Below are 21,251 nucleotides of genomic sequence, written 5' to 3' on the forward strand. Positions count from 1 at the left end.
TTGTTGAGTTGCATGTTATGAGCTTATGTCATATATTAGTTTTATCTTGTAAATCTAATTGCTGGTATTATTTTGACTAAAAATTATCATGGTTATCAGTATTATCATGGTATTGTTGAATGTGCTCAAAAAATACTTATATACAAAATGAAATATTTTAACCAAGATTTTTTTTGTAATAAAATAAATCTTGGCAGAATACCGATAAATATGAAATATTTTTCTGGTTACTTAAGAGCCATATTATACCTATTATTACCGGATTTTGCGGGGCATAGGGCGCACCGGATTATAAGGCGCACTGCCGATAAGCGGGTCTACTCAGGACAATTTTCATACAAAAGGCACACCTGATTACAGGGCGCATTAAAAGGGGTCATATTATTATTATTTTTTCTAAATTTAAAAAAAGTTCCTTGTGGTCTACATAACATGTAATGGTGGTTCTTTGGTCAAAATGTTGCATTGATAATGTTTTACGAATCATCTTCAAGCCGCTGCCTGATAGTCGCTTCAGGTTGCACCATTTTGTGGGCAGTCTTATTTACGTGCCTCACCTTCGGCAGCGTCTTTTTTCCGTCATCTTTTATGTACCGGTGTAACGTGCAAGGACAGGAGTGGAAGAAGTGTCAGAAGATAGAGCTACTGTAACTGTAACTTTAATTGCATTGAGACTTTACTTGAATCAATAACAGCATCTCCTCAACCGTGGCTCACTAGTGCAACAACAATTCCGGAAATGTGTCCTGTGAAAAACCGTCCAACTGGAACTCTCTAATAACTAAAATTCCTTGGGTGAATAATGAAAACTCAATACGCCGGTATGTTTTAGCACTTTCATGGATAGTTTACTGACAAATACTGTATAAGAAAGAACTTTACACTACTCTAATAGAAATGGCAACAGTGGAAGTCTTCGTCACGGACCACAAAGGCGGATTCGCGCACATTTTTTAGGACTTGTGCATATTCCATATACACATGAGCAGGTACCAGAAGGTAAAAAAAGTTACTTTTGCATAATATTACAAAACAAAACGCCAGACAATAAGTCTGACCTTATACACACACCATAATAATTATTGTATATTAAAGCACAGTACAATCCCTCAAGCAATGCGGCTTCAAAGCTTACCAAAGTCGCACTAAAACATTTTCATACATTTTTGACCGCCGTTCTATATTATCACTGGAACATATTAAGTGTTGGTGTTGTTTACTTGAGTCGAGTCATATTGCAGTCTACCCGTATCTCTTATGTGTGACTGCCATCATATTGCAGTCTACACGTATCTCTTATGTGTGGCTGCCATCTACTGGTCACACTTATCATTACACCATGTACCAAAGAAAATAGCTTTGAGGTTGGTAAGCACAACCAAAATCATTCCGTACATTAGGCACACCGGGCTATAAGGTGCACTGTCGAGTTTTGAGACAATTAAAGGATTGTAAGTCCGCATTATAGTCTGAAAAATACGGTATGTTAATCTTCTTTCGTTTTAAAAACATTGTTTTGCGCTTCACTACTAGTCTATGTTCCCTTCCTGTTGTAGTCACTGTGTCACTATTCCTTCGAGTATATATTGATCACACTGTAATGATAACAGAGCACAGCCTGTAGTTTCAATGTACACAATCAAAGAGCTTAGTTGCTCGGAAAGCAATGTATGTACACAACTTTATATGAAATTTCTTAATGAGGTAAAATGTTAATTTCCCTTGCATTCATGTTATCATTTAAACTAGTTAGAGAGCTAACGGTAGCTTGTTTCTTCAGTAAAGTTAGCAGTATCACCCGTCTGTAAGTTTATCAAAGTATTATCAATCATGGTTTTACGATAACTTTAATTTAAAGTGGTAATGCTAACTGTCAGGAGTTTATTTTAATAGCATTCGTGGTTGGGACTTCTGAAAGGAACAGTACTACCTCCGGTTTCGTATGCTACACTTTTTTTTCAATTAAATTTTTGCCAAAAGTTTGAACCGTTTTTTTGTTCGGCGCCCTGATTATTGTACGACCAAACATTGCGCGTGACAAACTAATTATTTTTTCTGAGTATCATTATGTAGTATCGAGTGCCCATAAAAGAATCAAACACATTGGTGACTTATTCACTGTGCTTTTTTTATTGAGTGCGACTGGAAAATAAGCCATCTTGGACAGAGCTGTGAGTACTTGCATTTAGATAAAAGAAGTGAGAAAGGCGACTGAATTCAAGAAAGATTTTGTAGCAAAATTATGAGGGTAGTGTCCATGTGGTTTGCCCCTTCCTTCCTACCTCTATGCTCATCCCTGTCTTACCTAATATGAGAATTCAATAGAAGCTAAAACTGGTGTAAAATGTTTACTTATGGATTAACATGCGTGCAAAGCTAGAATTATTTTGTAAGAAAGGGGTTTTGTGTTAATATTGTAGTGTGTCTGTAAAGTTAAAGTACCCATGATTGTCACACACACACTAGGTGTGGCGAAATTATTCTTTGCATTTGACCCATCACCCTTGATAACCCCATGGGAGGTGAGGGAAGCAGTAAGTAGCAGCGATGTAAAGAATTGATTCGGTTTTCGTATGATTCGGTCTTTGTCTGACTCTTTGAAATGCATTGCTAACAAAAACTGTGGTACTACTATTTTGCAATGTTGTAAAATAGTATACATAAATCCACATTTTTGCTCCTAAAAATACGGTTACATATGTGTTGTAAGTATAGTTCGGAGAAATTGTACACTACAAGTGTGTCACTAAAGTAGAGAATTTTCCAAAAAGTCAGTACGTTCAAGAGCAGTAGCAGCTCAAACATATGGAGCAGGGGAATAAGAAGCTAATCCTGCTCTATCAGCTAACCAGGTGGCCTCATTTCAAGAACATAAGGCATCCCTTGCTTTTGAAAATACTATTCTAGCCTGGCATTCATTGCAATTTATAATGCAATACATGTATTTTATGTCAAAGAAAACAAAACAGAATAAAACTTCATATGATGCATGAAAATATACTCTGTTTAAAGTAAACGGATAAGCTTAAATAAAAATCTGCCACAATTCTAGTGTATCATTAGATGAGATCCAAAAGGGTAAAGTTCAGTGAACATCATTAGGAAATAAGCAGTTATGCAACCAACCGACCACACGATCAACCATTTACAAAAAAAAGAACAGATTCTGAAATTTCACTGTATGGTGGAGTATTACCACAGAGTGTCACACTTCATCTACTGCAGGCTAAACATCCTTCCCTCTTTGACTACTTTCTGGCTTAAAAGTGAAATAATATTTGTACAAATTGTATTATAAAATTTTTCCACGAAGTCATTAGGGCATTTTCCATTTTAAGGATCATCACCCCCACAGAATTAAGGATAGCTCAGCACTAAACATAGGAAGCAACAATGAATTTTCTGCTGTTGCAATATTTAGTATACAGCACCAAGAAGACAGCAGAGTACTGAATGGGGAAGGTTAAACAAATTGTGGCTTTTTTGTTTGCACAGCTTGTTCAAAGAATGATCATTATGCCATTATAATGCCTTGCCATTTTTCACAAGTTGAATAGAGATGGAATTTCCCACTGCAGTTGAGTTGGCAATGGAAGTAGTCATTGATTTTAATTTTTAAAATGACTTCCACAACAGAACGGCAACCGTGGTAGGTTACATGACACACCCCTGATTATAGATTGGCAACATGCTATTGATGAATCACATGCTGGAGTGGCACTGCACTGACAATGTTTTCCTGCATGGGAAAAGCAAAGCCAGTCAGTTTTATTGCAGTATGACAACCAACTGGAATGGGGTTATTTGACATAGCATCCCCCAATGCAAATATACTTTGTGCTATGTTGACTAAAAATGTGGCTACCAGAGAAAGTGTATAAAACAAACGATCCACTTTGCGTAGATATCCTCTGTAGAAGGTGATCAAGCACAATGTGTAGTGTAATCTGTGCATTCAACAATACTAAAGTTCTGCTCAGGTTTTGGATTTAATGTATGGTTCTGTGCAGTACCTTACAAGAAAAGCAAATGGAAGAACTTTGCCCAGGGAACTTCCAAGTCATTGGTGGAAAAAGTCAGTGTGAGGGTAATCTAATGTCAATTAACCAGACTGTCACAAAATGCGAATATCTGGTCGGCGATAGAGCTTTTAATACTATCGTTAAATGGTGGTATTGCATATTGATGACAGATCCGAGCTGGGTTCTGCAAATTTGGCAGTGACAAGCGAGCCACCGTGTCATCAACAAAATGTAGTATCCTTCCTAACGAGTTAGCAGCTAATGTGTAAAGCTGCCTCTAAGTCAGCAATCCTCGCATTCCTGGCAGCAAAAAAACGCAAACATTTTTTTAGGGTTTGTTTATTACAAGTAGCGCCAGAGGACGAGAAATGGCTAAAGATGCTACACTACACTTATCGATTCGTTGTGATAAAGAAGGATATGAAATGGAGGCAAATCTCTCAATTTACCGGTCGATCTACATTCCCATCCTAACCAATGGTCATGACCATTGGGTTATGACCGAAAGGAAAAGATCACAAGTACAAGCAGCCATCCTAACCAATGGTCATGAGCAATGGGTTATGACCGAAAGGAATGGTACAGAGGTTGTTGGAGTGAGGTAGACTTTTCTTCTACAAACCCCGTTTCCATATGATTTGGGAAATTGTGTTAAATGTAAATATAAACTAAATACAATGATTTGCAAATCATTTTCAACCCATATTCAGTTGAATATGCTACAAAGACAACATATTTGATGTTCAAACTGATAAACATTTTTTTTTGCAAATTATCATTAACTTTAGAATTTGATGCCAGCAACATGTGACAAAAAAGTTGGGAAAGTTGGCAATAAATACTGATAAAGTTGAGGAATGCTCATCAAACACTTATTTGGAACATCTCACAGGTGTGCAGGCTAATTGGGAACAGGTGGGTGCCATGATTGGGTATAAAAACAGTTTTCCAAAAAATGCTCAGTCTTTCACAAGAAAGGATGGGGCGAGGTACACCCCTTTGTCCACAACTGCGTGAGCAAATAGTCAAACAGTTTAAGAACAACGTTTCTCAAAGTGCAATTGCAAGAAATTTAGGGATTTCAACATCTACGGTTCATAATATCATCAAAAGGTTCAGAAAATCTCGAAAAATCACTCCAAGTGGCATGGCCGGAAACCAACATTGAATGACCGGGACCTTTGATCCCTCAGATGGCACAGTATCAAAAACCGACATCAATCTCTAAAGGATATCACCACATGGGCTCAGGAACACTTAAAAAAAACACTGTCACTAAACACAGTTCGTCGCTACATCCGTAAGTGCAAGTTAAAGCTCTACTATGCAAAACGAAAGCCATTTATCAACAACATCGAGAAACACCGCCGGCTTCTCTGGGCCCGAAATCATCTAAGATGGACTGATGCAAAGTGGAAAAGTGTTTTGTGGTCTGACGAGTCGACATTTCAAATTGTTTTTGGAAATATGCGACATCGTGTCATCCGGACCAAAGGGGAAGCGAACCATCCAGACTGTTATCGACGCAAAGTTCAAAAGCCAGAATCTGTGATGGTATGGGGGGAGCATTAGTGCCCAAGGCATGGGTAACTTACACATCTGTGAAGGCACCATTAATGCTGAAAGGTACATACAGCTTTTGGAACAACATATGATGCCATCTAAGCACCGTATTTTTCATGGATGCCCCTGCTTATTTCAGCAAGACAATGCCAAGCCACATTCAGCATGTGTTACAACAGCGTGGCCTTGTGAAAAAAGAGTGTGGGTACTTTTCTGGCCAACCTGCAGTCCAGACCTGTTTCCCCTCGAAAATTGGTGGCGCATTATGAAGCATAAGATACGACAGCAGAGACCCCAGACTGTTGAACGACTGAAACTCTACATAAAACAAGAATGCGAAAGAATTCCACTTTCAAAGCTTCAACAATTAGTTTCCTCAGTTCCCAAATGTTTGTGTGTTGTTAAAAGAAAAGGTGATGTAACACAGTGGTGAACATGCCCTTTCCCAACTACTTTGGCACGTGTTGCAGCCACGAAATTCTAAGTTAATTATTATTTGCAAAAAAAAAAAAAAAAGTTCATGAGTTTGAACATCAAATATCATGTCTTAGAAGTGCATTTAATTAAATATGGGTTGAAAAGGGTTTGCAAATCATTGTATTCTGTTTGTATATACACATCTAACACAATTTCCCAACTCATATGGAAACGGGGTTTGTACTATCCGCCAACAATTAGCATGCTTTTTTCCTGATTTGCTTAAAAGACATAGCTTATGCATTTCTCATTTGCACTATGGAGAGAAATATGTGGCAATACAGTGAAAAATGTTAAATTCCTCCATAAGACAGGTCATGTTATGATAGAACCCTTAAAGTTGAGATGCAGACAACGGGGCAGTAGACAGGAGTCTCACAGATGACATGTCCCTACCATTCACAACACAGTGATCCTAATGACAAGGCAACTGAACAGAATGGTGGCCAAACAAACCCAGACATAATTATGATGGGTTTGCTGGTTGCAACAAGCAAACACAAACATGTCATCAGTACTATCTAATCTAATCTAATCTAAGTTCCTGCTTAGATAGTAGAGAACAAATCTAGTGCATACCGCCAACATTATGGCGCTTATATGTTGTGTTACTTGTGCATGGAGGGATCGACACCATTGGAAAAAGTAAGGCTACAGGCTTTTCATTCGACAGTAAGAGATCTGGGATCAAGTTAGGGCTGGGCGATAATTCGATATATACGATATATCGCGGGTTTGTCTCTGTGCGATATAGAAAATGACTATATCGTAATATTCGAGTATACGTTCTCATGCAGGACTTTTAGCTGCGGGCATTACACTTCAGGCTCTTCTCGCTTTTTCCTGTGTCCCCTTCTCCCAGACAAGTAGGCTCACATTCTTACATACGTCACAAACTGTCACGTCATAAGTCACAAACACGCCTTCGCAGAGCAGAGACATAGCGGCGTGGCTAACGTTAGATGCTAACGTAGCCGTACGAGAAAAGATGCTGCGGATCTGGTAACAAATGAAGGAAGACTTAATTCCCAATAAAAACAGCATGGTTTTCATCGTCTGGCAGTGGTTCGGCTTCAAGTGGGAATATGTCGAACAGACAAACGTAATTTGTCAATTGTGGGGGGGGAAAGTGGTGCTATAAAAAGTAGCATTACTGCTAATATGTAGCATCATTTGAAAAGTCACTCGCTAGACAATGAAGAGAATTTCATAACCTTAGTAACATACCACATAATGAAGGACGAATACAATTTGATTTCCCATTATCCATCCATTTTCTACCGCTTATTCCCTTTCGGGGTTGCGGGGGGCGCTGGCGCCTATCTCAGCTACAATCGGGCGGAAGGCAGGGTACACCCTGGACAAGTCGCCACCTCATCGCAGGGCCAACACAGATAGACAGACAACACTCGCACTCACATTCACACACTTGGGCCAATTTAGTGTTGCCAATCAACCTATCCCCAGGTGCATGTCTTCCCATTATGCAGCTAATTTTTATTTGACACTTAAAATGTCTCTGACAATCTTGCAATTTATGTTTTGGAAATTACTTGAATGTTTGTGCCATTGCTTAATAACTTTAATAAATACACTTTTGGTCAATTGACTTAGTTGTGATTTCCCTCTCAGCACCCTTTCTGCTCTGTACAGGGGTGGTCACTTTAAGCAGTGGTTCTCAACCTTTTTTCAGTGATGTACCCCTTGTGAACATTTTATTTAATTCGAGTACCCCATAATCAGAGAAAAGTATTTTTGGTTGAAAAAAAAAGATACAGAAGTAAAATACAGCACTAAGTCATCAGTTTCTGATTTAATAATGTGCATAACAGTGCAAAATATTGCTCATTTGTAGGGGTCTTTCTTGAACTATTTGGAAAAAAATATATAAAAATAACTAAAAACTTGTTGAAAAAGTGAAAAGTGATTCAATTATGAATAAAGATTTCTACACATAGAAGTAATCATCAACATAAAGTGCCCTCTTTGGGGATTGTAATAGAGATCCATCTGGATTCATGAACTTAATTCTAAACATTTCTCCACAAAAAAATTAATCTTTAACATCAATATTTAGGGAACATGTCCACATAAAATCTAGCTGTCAACACTGGATATTGCATTGTTGTTGTTGTTGTTTTTTTTACACTTTATGAACTTAAATTCATATTTTGTGGAAGTATTGTTCAATAAATATATTTATAAAGGATTTTTGAATTGTTGCTATTTTTTAGAATATGTTTTAAAAAGCTCACGTACCCTTTGGCATACCTTCAAGTACCCCCAGGGGTACGCGTACCCCCATTTGAGAACCACTGGTTTAAAGTGTGTATTTAAATCCCAAACAAAGACTTGTTGATAATAGTCACCATGTAATCTAAGTGAAAATGATGTGAGACTTAATCATGTCTGGCTGTGTTTTGCAATGGCGTGGATCATGTTTAGTGTTTGCACCAGAGACATGCGGTTAGGTTAATGGCTGGTGGGAGTTATTTTGTACTTTAATCAATGTTAATACAGGTTGTTCAACAAGATGATAACAAAAAGAAGAAGATAACACAGGTAGTTCACTTGAGAAAAAAAAGGTTATTTTCATTTATTTTAATTATTAATCTGAAAAGCATTGGTGTTTTTATTTTAAAAGTCGTATTGCCTCTTTATAGAAAGATGGCAGGGACATGCATTCGCAAGCCCAAGTACGACCCCATTCACAGTGAGTACTGTGCGCCTTGCTGTATGACATTTCTCTGCAGTTTATCGTCCGATTAGCAAGTATAATGTCATCACATTACATTTAAGACCCTAGACAGGCACTAGACGGTCATGATGTATTATAAATGTTTTTGCAAACATAATAGTGGAGACATGATGACAAACTGAAACAGGCACACACCAACTAACCTAGTTTCCAGCATACACAGCCTCAAAGGTTTGTGTTTGATCAGGAAATGTGCAAATTTAGCTAATTTTACTGAAGGAAATGTTAAAAATGATGGGGAGCATACAAAAATAAATTTATAACTGTTCTATAGGTAAATTTTTATATTTTAGGTAATTATTATTCCTTAGCTTAGGCTCTGCCAGACCTGATTGTACTTTACTGGTTTACACTAAGGAAGTGCATATCTCTGAAAATAAACTTGTGAACGTACCTCGGAACAAAGGATTAACATCTACAGTATGTTCCACAAAATATGAAATATTACATTAAAAGATTGAACACAAAACCCTGCACTGCCTTTGATTTATTAAAACAAGGCACAGTTAGTGATTTGGTTATCAGCCATTACGATGCTGAAATTCTCCCAAGTCTTTGTGTTGTGGCCAAGAACAAGTAGCTAAGAGCATCTATTACTCTTTACAAAATGATAAAATAGTGTATGGTTGTCCAGCGAAAGATTAAGAAGAGCATAAGTGTCTGAGTGTGTATGTGTGGGGGATGGGTGAAGCAAAGTTGTTTAAATTCTCGCTACCGATAAGGAGTTGACTGTATGGATCACTGCATGACTCTGCTGTAAGGCATGATACTGAACTTTGGGTTTCAGTGTCGTCAATGAGGGCAAGAAGTGACTCCATCTGTAAATAGCTCACCATGGTGAGCATTTCACATGACGTGAAAGTGGAGCAATTGCACACTGCCGAGTTTGTACTTTTTGTATCTATCTACCAGATAGCGTTAAGCATGCTGGACAACTCTGATAAGATATCACAAAAGATACTAAAAGAACTAGTCATGATTTTTCTCCAGCATCATTCCTGGTTCTTGTAGTACCATGACATAATGCCCTTCTGGCTGTTTCACCCTGAGTTTGAGTAATGAATGTTTCTGGTCGCCATGTTCTCAGAAAGAATGGGTAAACAAATGTCTGTTTTACACTGTTCAATGACCTTCTATTGGACATTCCCTCATAAGATTATGGGACTGTGCCAAAAGACAGTGGGAGTCTAATTTTTGTCTTACATTTCAGCTCAAGTTTGTTAGTTGATGAAAACCAGATACACGCTATTGTATGCACGAAGCATACAAACAGCCCTACATTTTATGATGCAAAGTAAAAATGACACTTCAAGAAGTTGTTTTACTGTCCAACAGCTGAGTGAAATCTTTTATTGGTACCAATTTTGATATTTATTGGTACTATATGTAATTTGGTGTCAATTAAAACAATTCATTTTTATTACCGCAAGAACGGGTAAAACCAACCACATCATGGAACATCTCACAGCAGGGAAGTATATTCTCAACACCTGATTTTTAAGTCTTAAAGGAGCCCTGTGATTATTTTAATCTAAATTTAACACACTTCATTGTGGCCAAGATAATATGCACTGGATATAATTTGGTGAAAATCTTACGAAAATCTTTCACCACAGTCACATTTTTGACATACGCAAACTTTTTGCGTATGTCTGCAAGCTGAATTGAAACCCTCCACGCTCTCCTAAAGTATCAGAATAAATTTTTTGATAATGTACACAGCTGTTAAATATACACAATACCTAGAGGACGAACCTCACCGCTATTTTTTTACAGACACACTCGAAAATAAACTTCATAAAGAGTATATACACACCATTAGGTACACCTACCCACTCTCGGATTGATAAAGCTTGGTAAAAAGAAGCTGCTTTTTTAAAATTATTATCTCACTGCATTTCGGTGATGTGCGCATCCCACAATTAGAGGATTACAAATACTTTATCTCACCTTCTCTTGTGGTCTGTCAAACCAAGCACTAAAGTCAAAATGGTGCTCTAAAGCTTATACTAACTTATACTAAATGTCTAAATAAGTACTTCCACCAGACTGTGACATCACACTGTATCCACTGTTAAAAAAGAGTGCAAACACAGTGGCCAGAGACATTCAAAACCACGTACAAGCTCACGCCCTAATGCATGAACCTTATGATTTGACGCTTTGGCATTATTCGACATAAGTATCCAACATTTTACTTTAATTTATAAGTCCATCCATCCATCTTCTTCCACTTATCTAAAGTCGGATTGCGGGGGCAGCAGCCTAAGTAGAGAAGCCCAGACTTTCCTCTCCCCAGCTACTTCGTCCAGCTCTTCTCGGGGAATCCTGAGACGTTCCCAGGTCAGCTGGGAGTCATAGTCTCTCCACTGTGTCCTGGGTCTTTCCAGTGGTTTCCAACCGGTCGGACACGGAGGTGTTCGGGAGGCGGCATTGTGACCAGATGCCTGAACCACCTCATCTGGTTCCTCTCAATATGGAGGAGCAACGGCTTTACTCTAAGCTCTTCGTAAATGACAAGGCTTCTCACCCTATCTCTTAGGGAGAGTCCCGCCACACGACGGAGGAAACTAATTTCAGCCGGTTGTACCTGTGATCTTGTCCTTTCGGTCATAACCCAAAGCTCATGACCACAGGTGAGCATAGGGACGTAGATCGAGTGGTAAATTGAGAACTATGCCTTCTGGCTTAGCTTCTTCCTCACCACGCCAGACCGATACAGGGTCCGCATTACGGCAGACGCCACACCGATCCGCCTGTCGATCCACTCTTCCCTCCCCCGTGAACAATCCTGAGGTACTTGAGCTCCTCCACTTGGGGCAGGATCTCCTCCCCGACCCGGAGATGGCCCACCACCCTTTTCCGGGTGAGTACCATGGACTCAGACTTGGAAGTGTTGATTTTCATCCGGGTCGCTTCGCACTTAGCTGTGAACCGATCCAGTGAGGGCTGAAGATCTTGGTCAGATGAAGCCAGTATGACCACATCATGCACAAAAAGCAGAGACCTAATCATGCAGCCACCAAACCGGATCCCCTTAACACCCTGACTGCGGCTAGAAATTCTGTCCATAAAAATTGTAAACAGAATTGGTGACAATGGGCAGCCCGGACGGAGTCCAACCCTCACTGAAAACGGGTCCGACTTACTGCCGGCAATGTGGACCATGCTCTGACACTGATAATACAGGGAGCAGAGCGCCACAATCAGGCGGTTCCATAGCCCATACTTTGAGCACTCTCTACAGGACTTCCCAAAGGACACGATCAAAGTCCACAAAACTAATGTAGACTAGTTGGGAAAACTCCCTTGCACACTCAAGGATCCTGCTCAGAGTATAAAGTTGGCCCACAGTTCCACAGCCACAAAGAAAATCACACTACTCATCCTGAATCCGAGGTTTGACTATCCGGCGTAGCATCCTCTCTGGTACACCTATTTTTTTTACACCTAATTTATAAGTCAGAAAAGGCAACAATTGTGATAGGTCCCCTTTAAGCAAGACAAATAGGCTTGCAGTGCAAGGTGCAAGGAAGTTAATACGCCGCCACCTCGTAATGATCACAGAGATCCAAATTGGATGTTGTGTGGGCGATTATTTAAGCAAGGTGTGCAGTGGTGCCATGCAAATGGGGTGCGATAGGGACCTCTCAGCCAATGCTATTCTTGCTTTAGAGCCACTGTACAGATTATTTATTCACTTTTCTCCCTTTTTTGAGTGGAATAATCCTGGCCTGTGGAGTTCTGGAATGCAGAAATTGACGCCAGGAAAACAGGAATAGATACTAAATAGATACTAAACTCTTTAGCACTGCTTTGCCAATCGTGCGTGACTTTGGGGCACTTCTGGGAAATTAATATTATCTAACAAACACTTTGGTGGTGTATGGTTTATTTTGTTTGGTCAAATGTGTTGTACTTTTCCTCATTGACACATACAGAGTGGGCCAGAATTTTAAACGGAACAAAGCCCAAGGCCAAGGTTGAACAAATTAACCTTTTAATAGGGACCCAAACAAGTTTTGCATTAAATATTGAACGAGCAAGGCCTATATAACTTTAGTGACATGCAAAATCCAGTTTCAAATAATAATGATAATAATTAAAATAATATCAATGGCATATCAAATAAAATTTAAATAAACATTTGATGTCTTTTTTTCTATTTGCAATCTTCTTCGGTAAATATCACATTTTTTCCACAGGCTAATAATAAATTTGAAAATAAAATAACAATAATGAATGAACCAAACATTCAAGTCTTGAAGTAGCAAGAGAAAATGCATGAATAAAATGTTAATTATTGGTCAGTTTGCTGGAAGTTTCCCGGAAGAGTTAGTGCTGCAAGGGTTTCTGGGTATTTGTTCTGTTGTGTTACGGTGCGGATGTTCACCCGAAATGTGTTTGTCATTCTTGTTTGGTGTGGGTTCACAGTGTGGCGCATATTTGTAACAGTGCTAAAGTTGTTTATACGGCCACCCTCAGTGTGACCTGTATGGCTGTTGACCAAGTATGCCTTGCATTCATTTGTGCGCGTGTGTTTGTGTATGTAAAAGCCACAAATATTATGTGACACACTGTTAGTATGGAGGAAAAGCGGACGTGGCGACAGGTTGTAGAGAACACTAAAGGCAGTCCCTTAAATGCACGCCCCCAATATAGTTGTCCAGGTGGAAATCGGTAGAAATTCGGGAGAATGGTTGCCCCGGGAGATTTTCAGGAGGGGCACTGAACTTCGGGAGTCTATCGGGATAATTAGGAGGGTTGGCAAGTATGAGTATTAGCGGTGAATGCGGTGTTACAGCGGCACCGACGCTATATAACACCGGCGGGCCAACTCTAATGCTGAATTGATATTGCCTCAAGGGCCAAATTAAATTACACGGCGGGCCAGATTTAGCCCGCGGGCCAGAGTTTGACACCCATGCTCTAGAGGGAGGGGTGAGCATGAGCTTGGGGTAGGAATGGGAATATTTGTTGTTCAGGACCTTTGCCTCAACAGAAAACTTTACATTTTTTGTCAGTGGACAGTAATCAGGCACTTCTGTAGTGGGTCAGATGGCGTTTACAAAAAAAATAAAAGGACTAATGCTAACCTTAATTTAAATAAATCAATCCAGCGATTTTCGAAGTATGAAGAATGCTTCCTCTGGAAGTCAACAGAAAACTTCAAAGCACAGAAGCTTGACAAAAAAAAAGAAAAATATTTTATTTCCAAAATATTATGTTGTATTTAAAGTCAAAATAATTTCTACAATGAGAGATTAAACAGAGTCAGAGACAGAAAACTCAAAATATCGGGGCGAAAGGGAGGCTTTAGCTGTATTATATGTGAGGAGGCTCTCTGGACCACACTATAAAAACTCTGAGCTTGTGTGTTGCATATTTACACATGTGCCTACTGTTCAAACGTGTGTAGCAACAGTTAGATTTTTTTCTGCAATTTCATAACAATATATAATAACTACATTGTCGCCTAGTGGAGGGTAGACCTCTGTCAAAGCAACAAAAAAGTAACAAACTATAAATACAGTATCTAACTTTTAAATAGTTATCTAACTTTTAAATAGTAAGAAGCCAACTTCCTAGTTCATGGAGAATTTAGCATTCTATTATGATTCAGGGAGTGGACAGATGCCATAGTGACTCAAACCATAAAAATATCAAGATCCTTGTTCTTCCTTTCCTGTCTTTCTTGCACAAACCTGCTAATGGTGTCTGTTGTAATGTCAAATGACAGAAAACATACAACAAAGATAATGGCGGCTTGTGCAGAATTTTACTCGAAGATGCACATGTCTTCATGCTGCTCAACCTGTGAAAGCGGAAGTGCATACACTTAGCTTTTGACTTTGAAAGTACAGTTGTGGTAAAACTGTCTCCTTGCAACATGAGGTATGTGTGTTTTCCCCCCCGCACTTTTAACCGTTGCAGGTCACACGTGAAGCAAAAACCAACAAGTAGTTGATTTTCTTTTTTGGGGGTGGGGGGGGGGGGGAATTAATGCACCCCTCTGTGCCATCTGCAGCTGCAGTTGATAATGGGGAAGTTAGGGGAGGAAGGGACTTGCCAAGGCCAATCCCATGGGAACAGCGACAGAAACAGGCAACTCTTAGCCATAACATCTGGACAGAAAACGGGGGGTGGAACGCCAACATTGCAATTGTCCCACAATCTCCAAAATGGACACTTTCTTGTGACACACTTCCAAGAACAAACTGTCAATGTTAGTATAACTGTACAAACAAAAATAGTTTTTTTAAAATTTAATTTGTGTGCCTGTGTGCGTTGAACCCTCACAGAGGTAACCTGACACTAGAGATACAGCCTGCAGGACTCTTGAGTATGAGCTTCCAATATATGAAGTTTCAACACCGTAGGTATGAAACTTGACCTTCCATGTATCTACACAAAATTTATAGGATGAGAAGCTTAAAAACAGCTCATAATATTGTACTTCACAATAGAACAACTCAGTAGTACAAAATGAAAAAGACTGAAATGTGCTGTATAGGTAAATTTTTAGCGGTTGATAATCTCTCCAATACATAATCAAGTTCTAAATGTCACTGTGGTGAGGAAGAATTAGGCACTGCTGTGAGAGTCCAAAAGCCCACAGACGTTGGCAGAGAAGATAAAGGGAGCTAGTAAAAAATTGGATTCGAATTTGATCCAAAAACAAAACTTCCATGTGGTGATTTTGCACTTCTGCATTGATTATACAACCACCTAAAAAAATGTGCATACTGTGAAAAATTAATACCCAAATAGCAAATCAGTTTCTTATTTTAATGATTTCCAGGTTAAAATAAACAGTGAGTGCAAGAACAAACAATATTTTCCCACTGACTTAAATTTTACTATGGGGCTCACACTTCCTGACGGTTATCTACTTTAACTGCTGTTAATGAGTTACTTGCGTTATCCTAGATACTAATGTTCCCATCGAGTTAGCTCATGCTTTTTGGGCTTTGGCCTGAGAAATGATTGTTGTTTTCTGCAGGAATGGGTGTGATTTCCTTTTCTTAACAGTTTTACCAAAGGATGCTACACAAACTAATACAAATCTACAATATATAAACTTACACCACTTTGTAAGAATATGCATGATAGCCATTTCATCACGACCTGATTTGAGTTTTGACACTTTTGTTACCAGTTGTAGTTTTGCTATTGGTGTTTGTTTTTGTTTGTACAACAATGAACACACTTGAAAATACTTAACATTTTTATATTGTTTTTATTTAGAGTTGTTATACTGCTAATGTTTTTTCTCTCAGTGAATATTGGTAAGAATCTTGACAGTGACAGGATTATATTATACATAGTTACAATGTTTACGTTACATGTTTACAATTCTACATTCCAACAAATGTAAGGAGTATGAAGAAGCAGAGATTATTTAGTCTCTGCCCCTTTCTGTTTTATAACAATTTACAATAGATTTGTTCACCTCCTGTTCCAATCCAAAGCACGACACAGAATTTAGTTTCATTTATACACCAACAATATTTGTTGATCTACATTGAAGCAACACATTATTTAGCTAAAAAATAAATCTTAATCAGGGCAATACTGAGCAGCTGGAAACATTGGGACCCTCCGCATGCAAAACGATGTTAGGAATTATTCTATGTGTGTGAAATGTTGAGGCTCAGACACTAAACTATGTACATACATGTGCAAATTCTACCCATATCATGACTTAACGCGAGGATGAAGGAGTGACACAAAGAATGAGTCTCAAGTGCAGTCAAACTGGAAATACAAGGAACTACTACTAAGGCTCGATGCATGTGAGTTTAAGTATATATTTGCAGTTCTGTCCTGTACGCGCACATGTACACCATGCTCTTAACATTTACAGACTTGTAGACACAATATTCCACTTGAATGAATACATGCAAAAATCCTATCAATGGATTTCTAACTTTATAGAGTAATATCAAACTTTCAGCATGACTATATTCACCCCTAAAGAGGGATTCTCCTTTTAAGAAACCAACTGAAGAGTGAATGAGGGTCTGGAAGCTTGCAAACACTAAGATATTTATGCACACCACTGACTAACAAAATAGTTATAATGTCACCACACGACTTGAATACTTACTTGTGGCCCTAAACTAAGGTGTGTACAGCTTAAAAGAACCATCCACGCAACAATACAAGAATGCTAATCAGTACACATGTTCAAAAAAACCCTTCCCACAGGAAAAACTTCACTGATCTCAATAAAGCTAATAGCAAACCAAAAAGGAATTCAGGTTGGTGTAAGGAGTGAGCAGTGTGTTCAGGTCGTGTAAGGAGTGAGCAGTGTGTTCAGGGCACATATAGGCCAGAGACAGGGCCATGCATTGTAACAAGCTCTAAAAAGGACAGGTGGCCTGATAATCAGGTGCTTCATGCTACCTGCGTTAGAGAGAGAGCTGAAACCTAATGTATGTTTATGGCGGCCAGAACAAATTAAGTTTTTTTCTGCAAGTTACAGTGGGAAGTTGTAACAGATTTTACCTTGCAGTTGTTTGAATCTTCCTTCCAGGATGTTGGAATATTGCACCTGATTGACAAATGCTGCAGGAGACAAGCAGGGCTCCCTCTCTCTGTGGTCCCATTCCATGGCCCTTTGCTGTTGGATTTCTCTCCAAGATATTTCTCTCAGATACAGTATAAACGTGGGTTCCCCAGCATAGCCCAGCAAAGGGAACCTGCCCACTTAAGACGGCATTAAATCCTTTCAAGGGCTTTAAAGAAGATCAACCTTTTGTATATCCAGAACGCCTCAGTTCACCAATTCCTCTAAATCCCCACAATGTGATGAATCAGTAAGGCACGAGATGAGCGTGAAGAAGTTCAAATCCTCTGCTTTGTCCAATGAAAACGCAAGGGAGGGCGATATTTACTTAAAAAAAGTAAAATCACACAAAAGTGAAGAACAATATGTTCTCTGTTTTACCTTGTGTGAACTATTTCACCACACTAGTAGGGGTTAAAAAAAGGTTGCAATCTTCTAGCTCGATATTCCTCCCAACAAACGCTCTCCCTTCACATTTACTGAAGAAGAACACAGCAGCGAAGGCTAACAGGCTGTGGTCGGATTGCTGTGTAAACAAAGCCTGCTGTGCCCTCCTCGGCTCATTTGCATAAGGTGTGTGTCTGAGGGAGGAGTTATGAAAGAATAGTGTCCGGCCAAGGGGGAGGAGTAGAGCTGGACTAAACCATTGGGAGTGCTTTGCAGTTTGCGCCAAGTAACCGGAGGCAGATTACTCACATTAAATCCATGAAAGAAAAAGGGTGTGTGGGCTACTAAGAAGGCACAACCACAAAATTGTGTTGTTATCCGGTGCCTCACTGTGTGCTTCCTTTCCTCCTTCCTCTATTATTATTCTCTTAGACTATGTTTATTCTTCCTTTTTTTGGTTCAATGGGTCACCAGTATGATAAAGCACTTGAGATGGGAGAGCACTTGTTAAGCAGCAACACAACAAGCGCTATCCTGTTCGGTTGGAAAATGATGGCTCTCTTTCAGGATGGAATTTAGAGAAGGGTGCTATTGTACTAAAATAATTACAGATCAAACTTTATTAGCACATTTGATAGCCTCTTTATTAATAAGGCCAAATATAGAATTAGTATCATTCATCAATCAGGCAGCGCACAAGATATGTGGACTAGAATCTGTGCAATTACTGTAGGAATTGTGTGTGAATGCCATGGCTGAATCGCGCAAGCCGGCGACATGCATGAGACTAACTGAAATGCTAACGTTGGCATGCTAACAGTTAGCATGAGTGAGGTCCCAAGTTTAATGAGTCAAAGGTGATCTTCTGCAAAAATGGCAAAAAAAAGTTAGCATGCTAACAATTAACATATGTCAAGTAGGAAGTTGTGTGACTCTGGGGTATACGGTTGCAAAATTATCTAAAAATAAAAAAAGTGAACATATTAACTTTAGCATGCTAACGTTAGCATGTGTCACATACCAAGTTATACGACTTTAAGGTAAATGACTGCAGGATTAGCGAAAAAAAATTAAAATTAGCCGGAAATCGTTAGCATGTTAACATTACCCTTGTGGCATTCACACTATTATATATATACACATGCAAAACATTACGCAAGTCAATAAAGGGTGCAAGGACTTAAGGTCACCACCTTTCTTCATCTGGTGGCCTTTGCTCTGGATGGGGGGAGAGTGTTAAAAGGGACTGTTTGGTTTTTTTAAATCTATATCCTGATGAGCAAGGAACATCTGGTTTGGTCTCATTAGAAAATTAAATGCCCTGGGCGTTTTGAGTCTTTGTGTTTACGGTGGCGATGGCCAGGGTCCGGGTGGGGGTCCGCTTAATGAGATCCAAAGAGAACATGCTTGCTTCTGGTGGAAAGGAGGGAAGCAGTGTGTCAAAGCACGAAAACGTGAGAAACCTGTTCACTGAACAACATGGAACTACATAGTTCTTTCCCACAAGACTGCAATCTAGTCTATTTGGAATGTAATTGTCAAATTTGTATAATTGGCCATAAGCATTTGCACAGTGAGTAAAAAAACATGAATAAATATACATATATATATATATATATATATATATATATATATATTAGGGCTGGGCAACGATTAAAAATTTTAATCGAAGTTAATCGCACTAGTTCTCCGATTAATCGCGATTAACTGCATTGTATACGCAAAGCCCAATAATGAATTCGAAAGTAGTGTGTAGTGCACCTTTATTGGAATATTCCCCCACATGAACAAAAGCGCCAAAACATTTGTTGTTCAAATACAATTTAAATCAGTCCTTGTTAAACAGTAGCAGTTAAATTGCATATTTTATGAAAATCAACTCAAAAAATGTAAATACAAACAATTAAGCTTATTGCCACTGCCAGGGTATTTAAGTTATCCTGTTTGTTATGGAAAATAAATATAATCTACATACAAATCTCTGGGCCACAATCATAACATCTGAACAGGAAATTTCTAAATTAACAGCAGAAACCTTTTTTTTTTTATCAGGGATCTTATGTTTAAAAAACCTATATTATAGGTAGTGGGCTGTTTTAGGGATTTTTTGATCAAATTATCCGTAGTAGCAATATTAATAATGTTAATAAATAAATAAATGGGTTGTACTTGTATAGTGCTTTTCTACCTTCAAGGTACTCAAAGCGCTTTGACACTACTTCCACATTTACCCATTCACACACACATTCACACACTGATGGAGGGAGCTGCCATGCAAGGCGCCAACCAGCACCCATCAGGAGCAAGGGTGAAGTGTCTTGCTCAGGACACAACGGACGTGACGAGGTTGTTACTAGGTGGGATTTGAACCAGGGACCCTCGGGTTGCGCACGGCCACTCTTCCACTGCGCCACGCCGTTGTGTTTATTCTGCGTAGTGCACTTAAGATAATTATGACCATATCTAGGAATTGATATGATGGGAATTTTCCGATTGTTTGCTTGGTGCTTTGATAAACTGAACTCATCCTATACATGGTACTATATTGTGATGTTATGAGCCAGGGAAAAAAAGAACTACCCTACCCAGCATGCAACAGGAGTGACGGGGTAGCCCGGTATAGGTTGTGTCGCCATGACAGCATCTTGTATGTTGTGATATGCACGCACGCTCTGAAAGCAAACGTTAAGAACTCATCCAACATTCCTGGTCTGCATTATTGATAAATAGACAGACAACACATATACTCCGCTGCTTCGCAGGCCGCTGGATGTAGCCGGCAAAGTATTCCCATGCTAGCTAGCCGGTCTAGCAAGCACGCGTCATTCAGTCCAAAACGGCCCGATCTATCCACATCCAGAATTGTCTGGCGGTCGTAAGTGATCCCGGAGTGACGACGCTGTAAGCCAGCCATGAAATTTGCAGAATTGTCCGGTATTTTTGCCAAATGTTCCATCTTTACCAAGAGCCCCTCGTCCGGGCGACGCCATCTTGTTAAGAAAAGGCGTTAACAAAATAAAAGCATGTAAACAACATACGCAAATGTGCGATAAAATAATTGTCGGCGTTAATAGATTGATGAGTTAACTCGTAATTAACGCATTAATTTCCCCACCCCTAATATATATATATATATATATATATATATATATATATATATATATATATATATATATATGTATATATATATATACACATATATATGTATATATATATGTATATATATGTGTATATATATATATATATATATATATATATATATACATATATATATATATACACAAACCCTGTTTCCATATGAGTTGGTAAATTGTGTTACAGGTAAATAAAAAACAATACAATGATTTGCAAATCCTTTTCAACCCATATTCAATTGAATGCACTACAAAGACAAAATATTTGATGTTAAAACTTATAATCTTTGTTTTTTTTTTCAAATAATAATTACCTTAGAATTTCATTGCTGCAACAT

General features: G+C 38.8%; 1 protein-coding gene across 5 annotated transcripts in view; it reads right to left on the bottom strand.

The window, feature by feature from the left end:
• The window catches only part of sptbn2 (spectrin, beta, non-erythrocytic 2), an 89,795-nt gene that overhangs the window by 42,363 nt on the left and 26,181 nt on the right, over window positions 1-21,251 (bottom strand). For 2 of the 5 annotated variants that reach the window (XM_061898284.1, XM_061898281.1), the window contains exon 1: window positions 17,332-17,947. The exons of the other annotated variants lie outside the window; for them this stretch is intronic. In XM_061898284.1, the coding sequence (XP_061754268.1) occupies window positions 17,332-17,437 (106 nt within the window). In that variant the 5' untranslated portion in view covers window positions 17,438-17,947. Of the gene's footprint in view, window positions 1-17,331; window positions 17,948-21,251 lie in introns of those variants that run through there. 5 annotated transcript variants of the gene reach the window in all.

The sequence above is a fragment of the Nerophis ophidion genome, linkage group LG04, assembly GCF_033978795.1.
Source record: "Nerophis ophidion isolate RoL-2023_Sa linkage group LG04, RoL_Noph_v1.0, whole genome shotgun sequence".
NCBI classification, from domain to species: domain Eukaryota; kingdom Metazoa; phylum Chordata; class Actinopteri; order Syngnathiformes; family Syngnathidae; genus Nerophis; species Nerophis ophidion.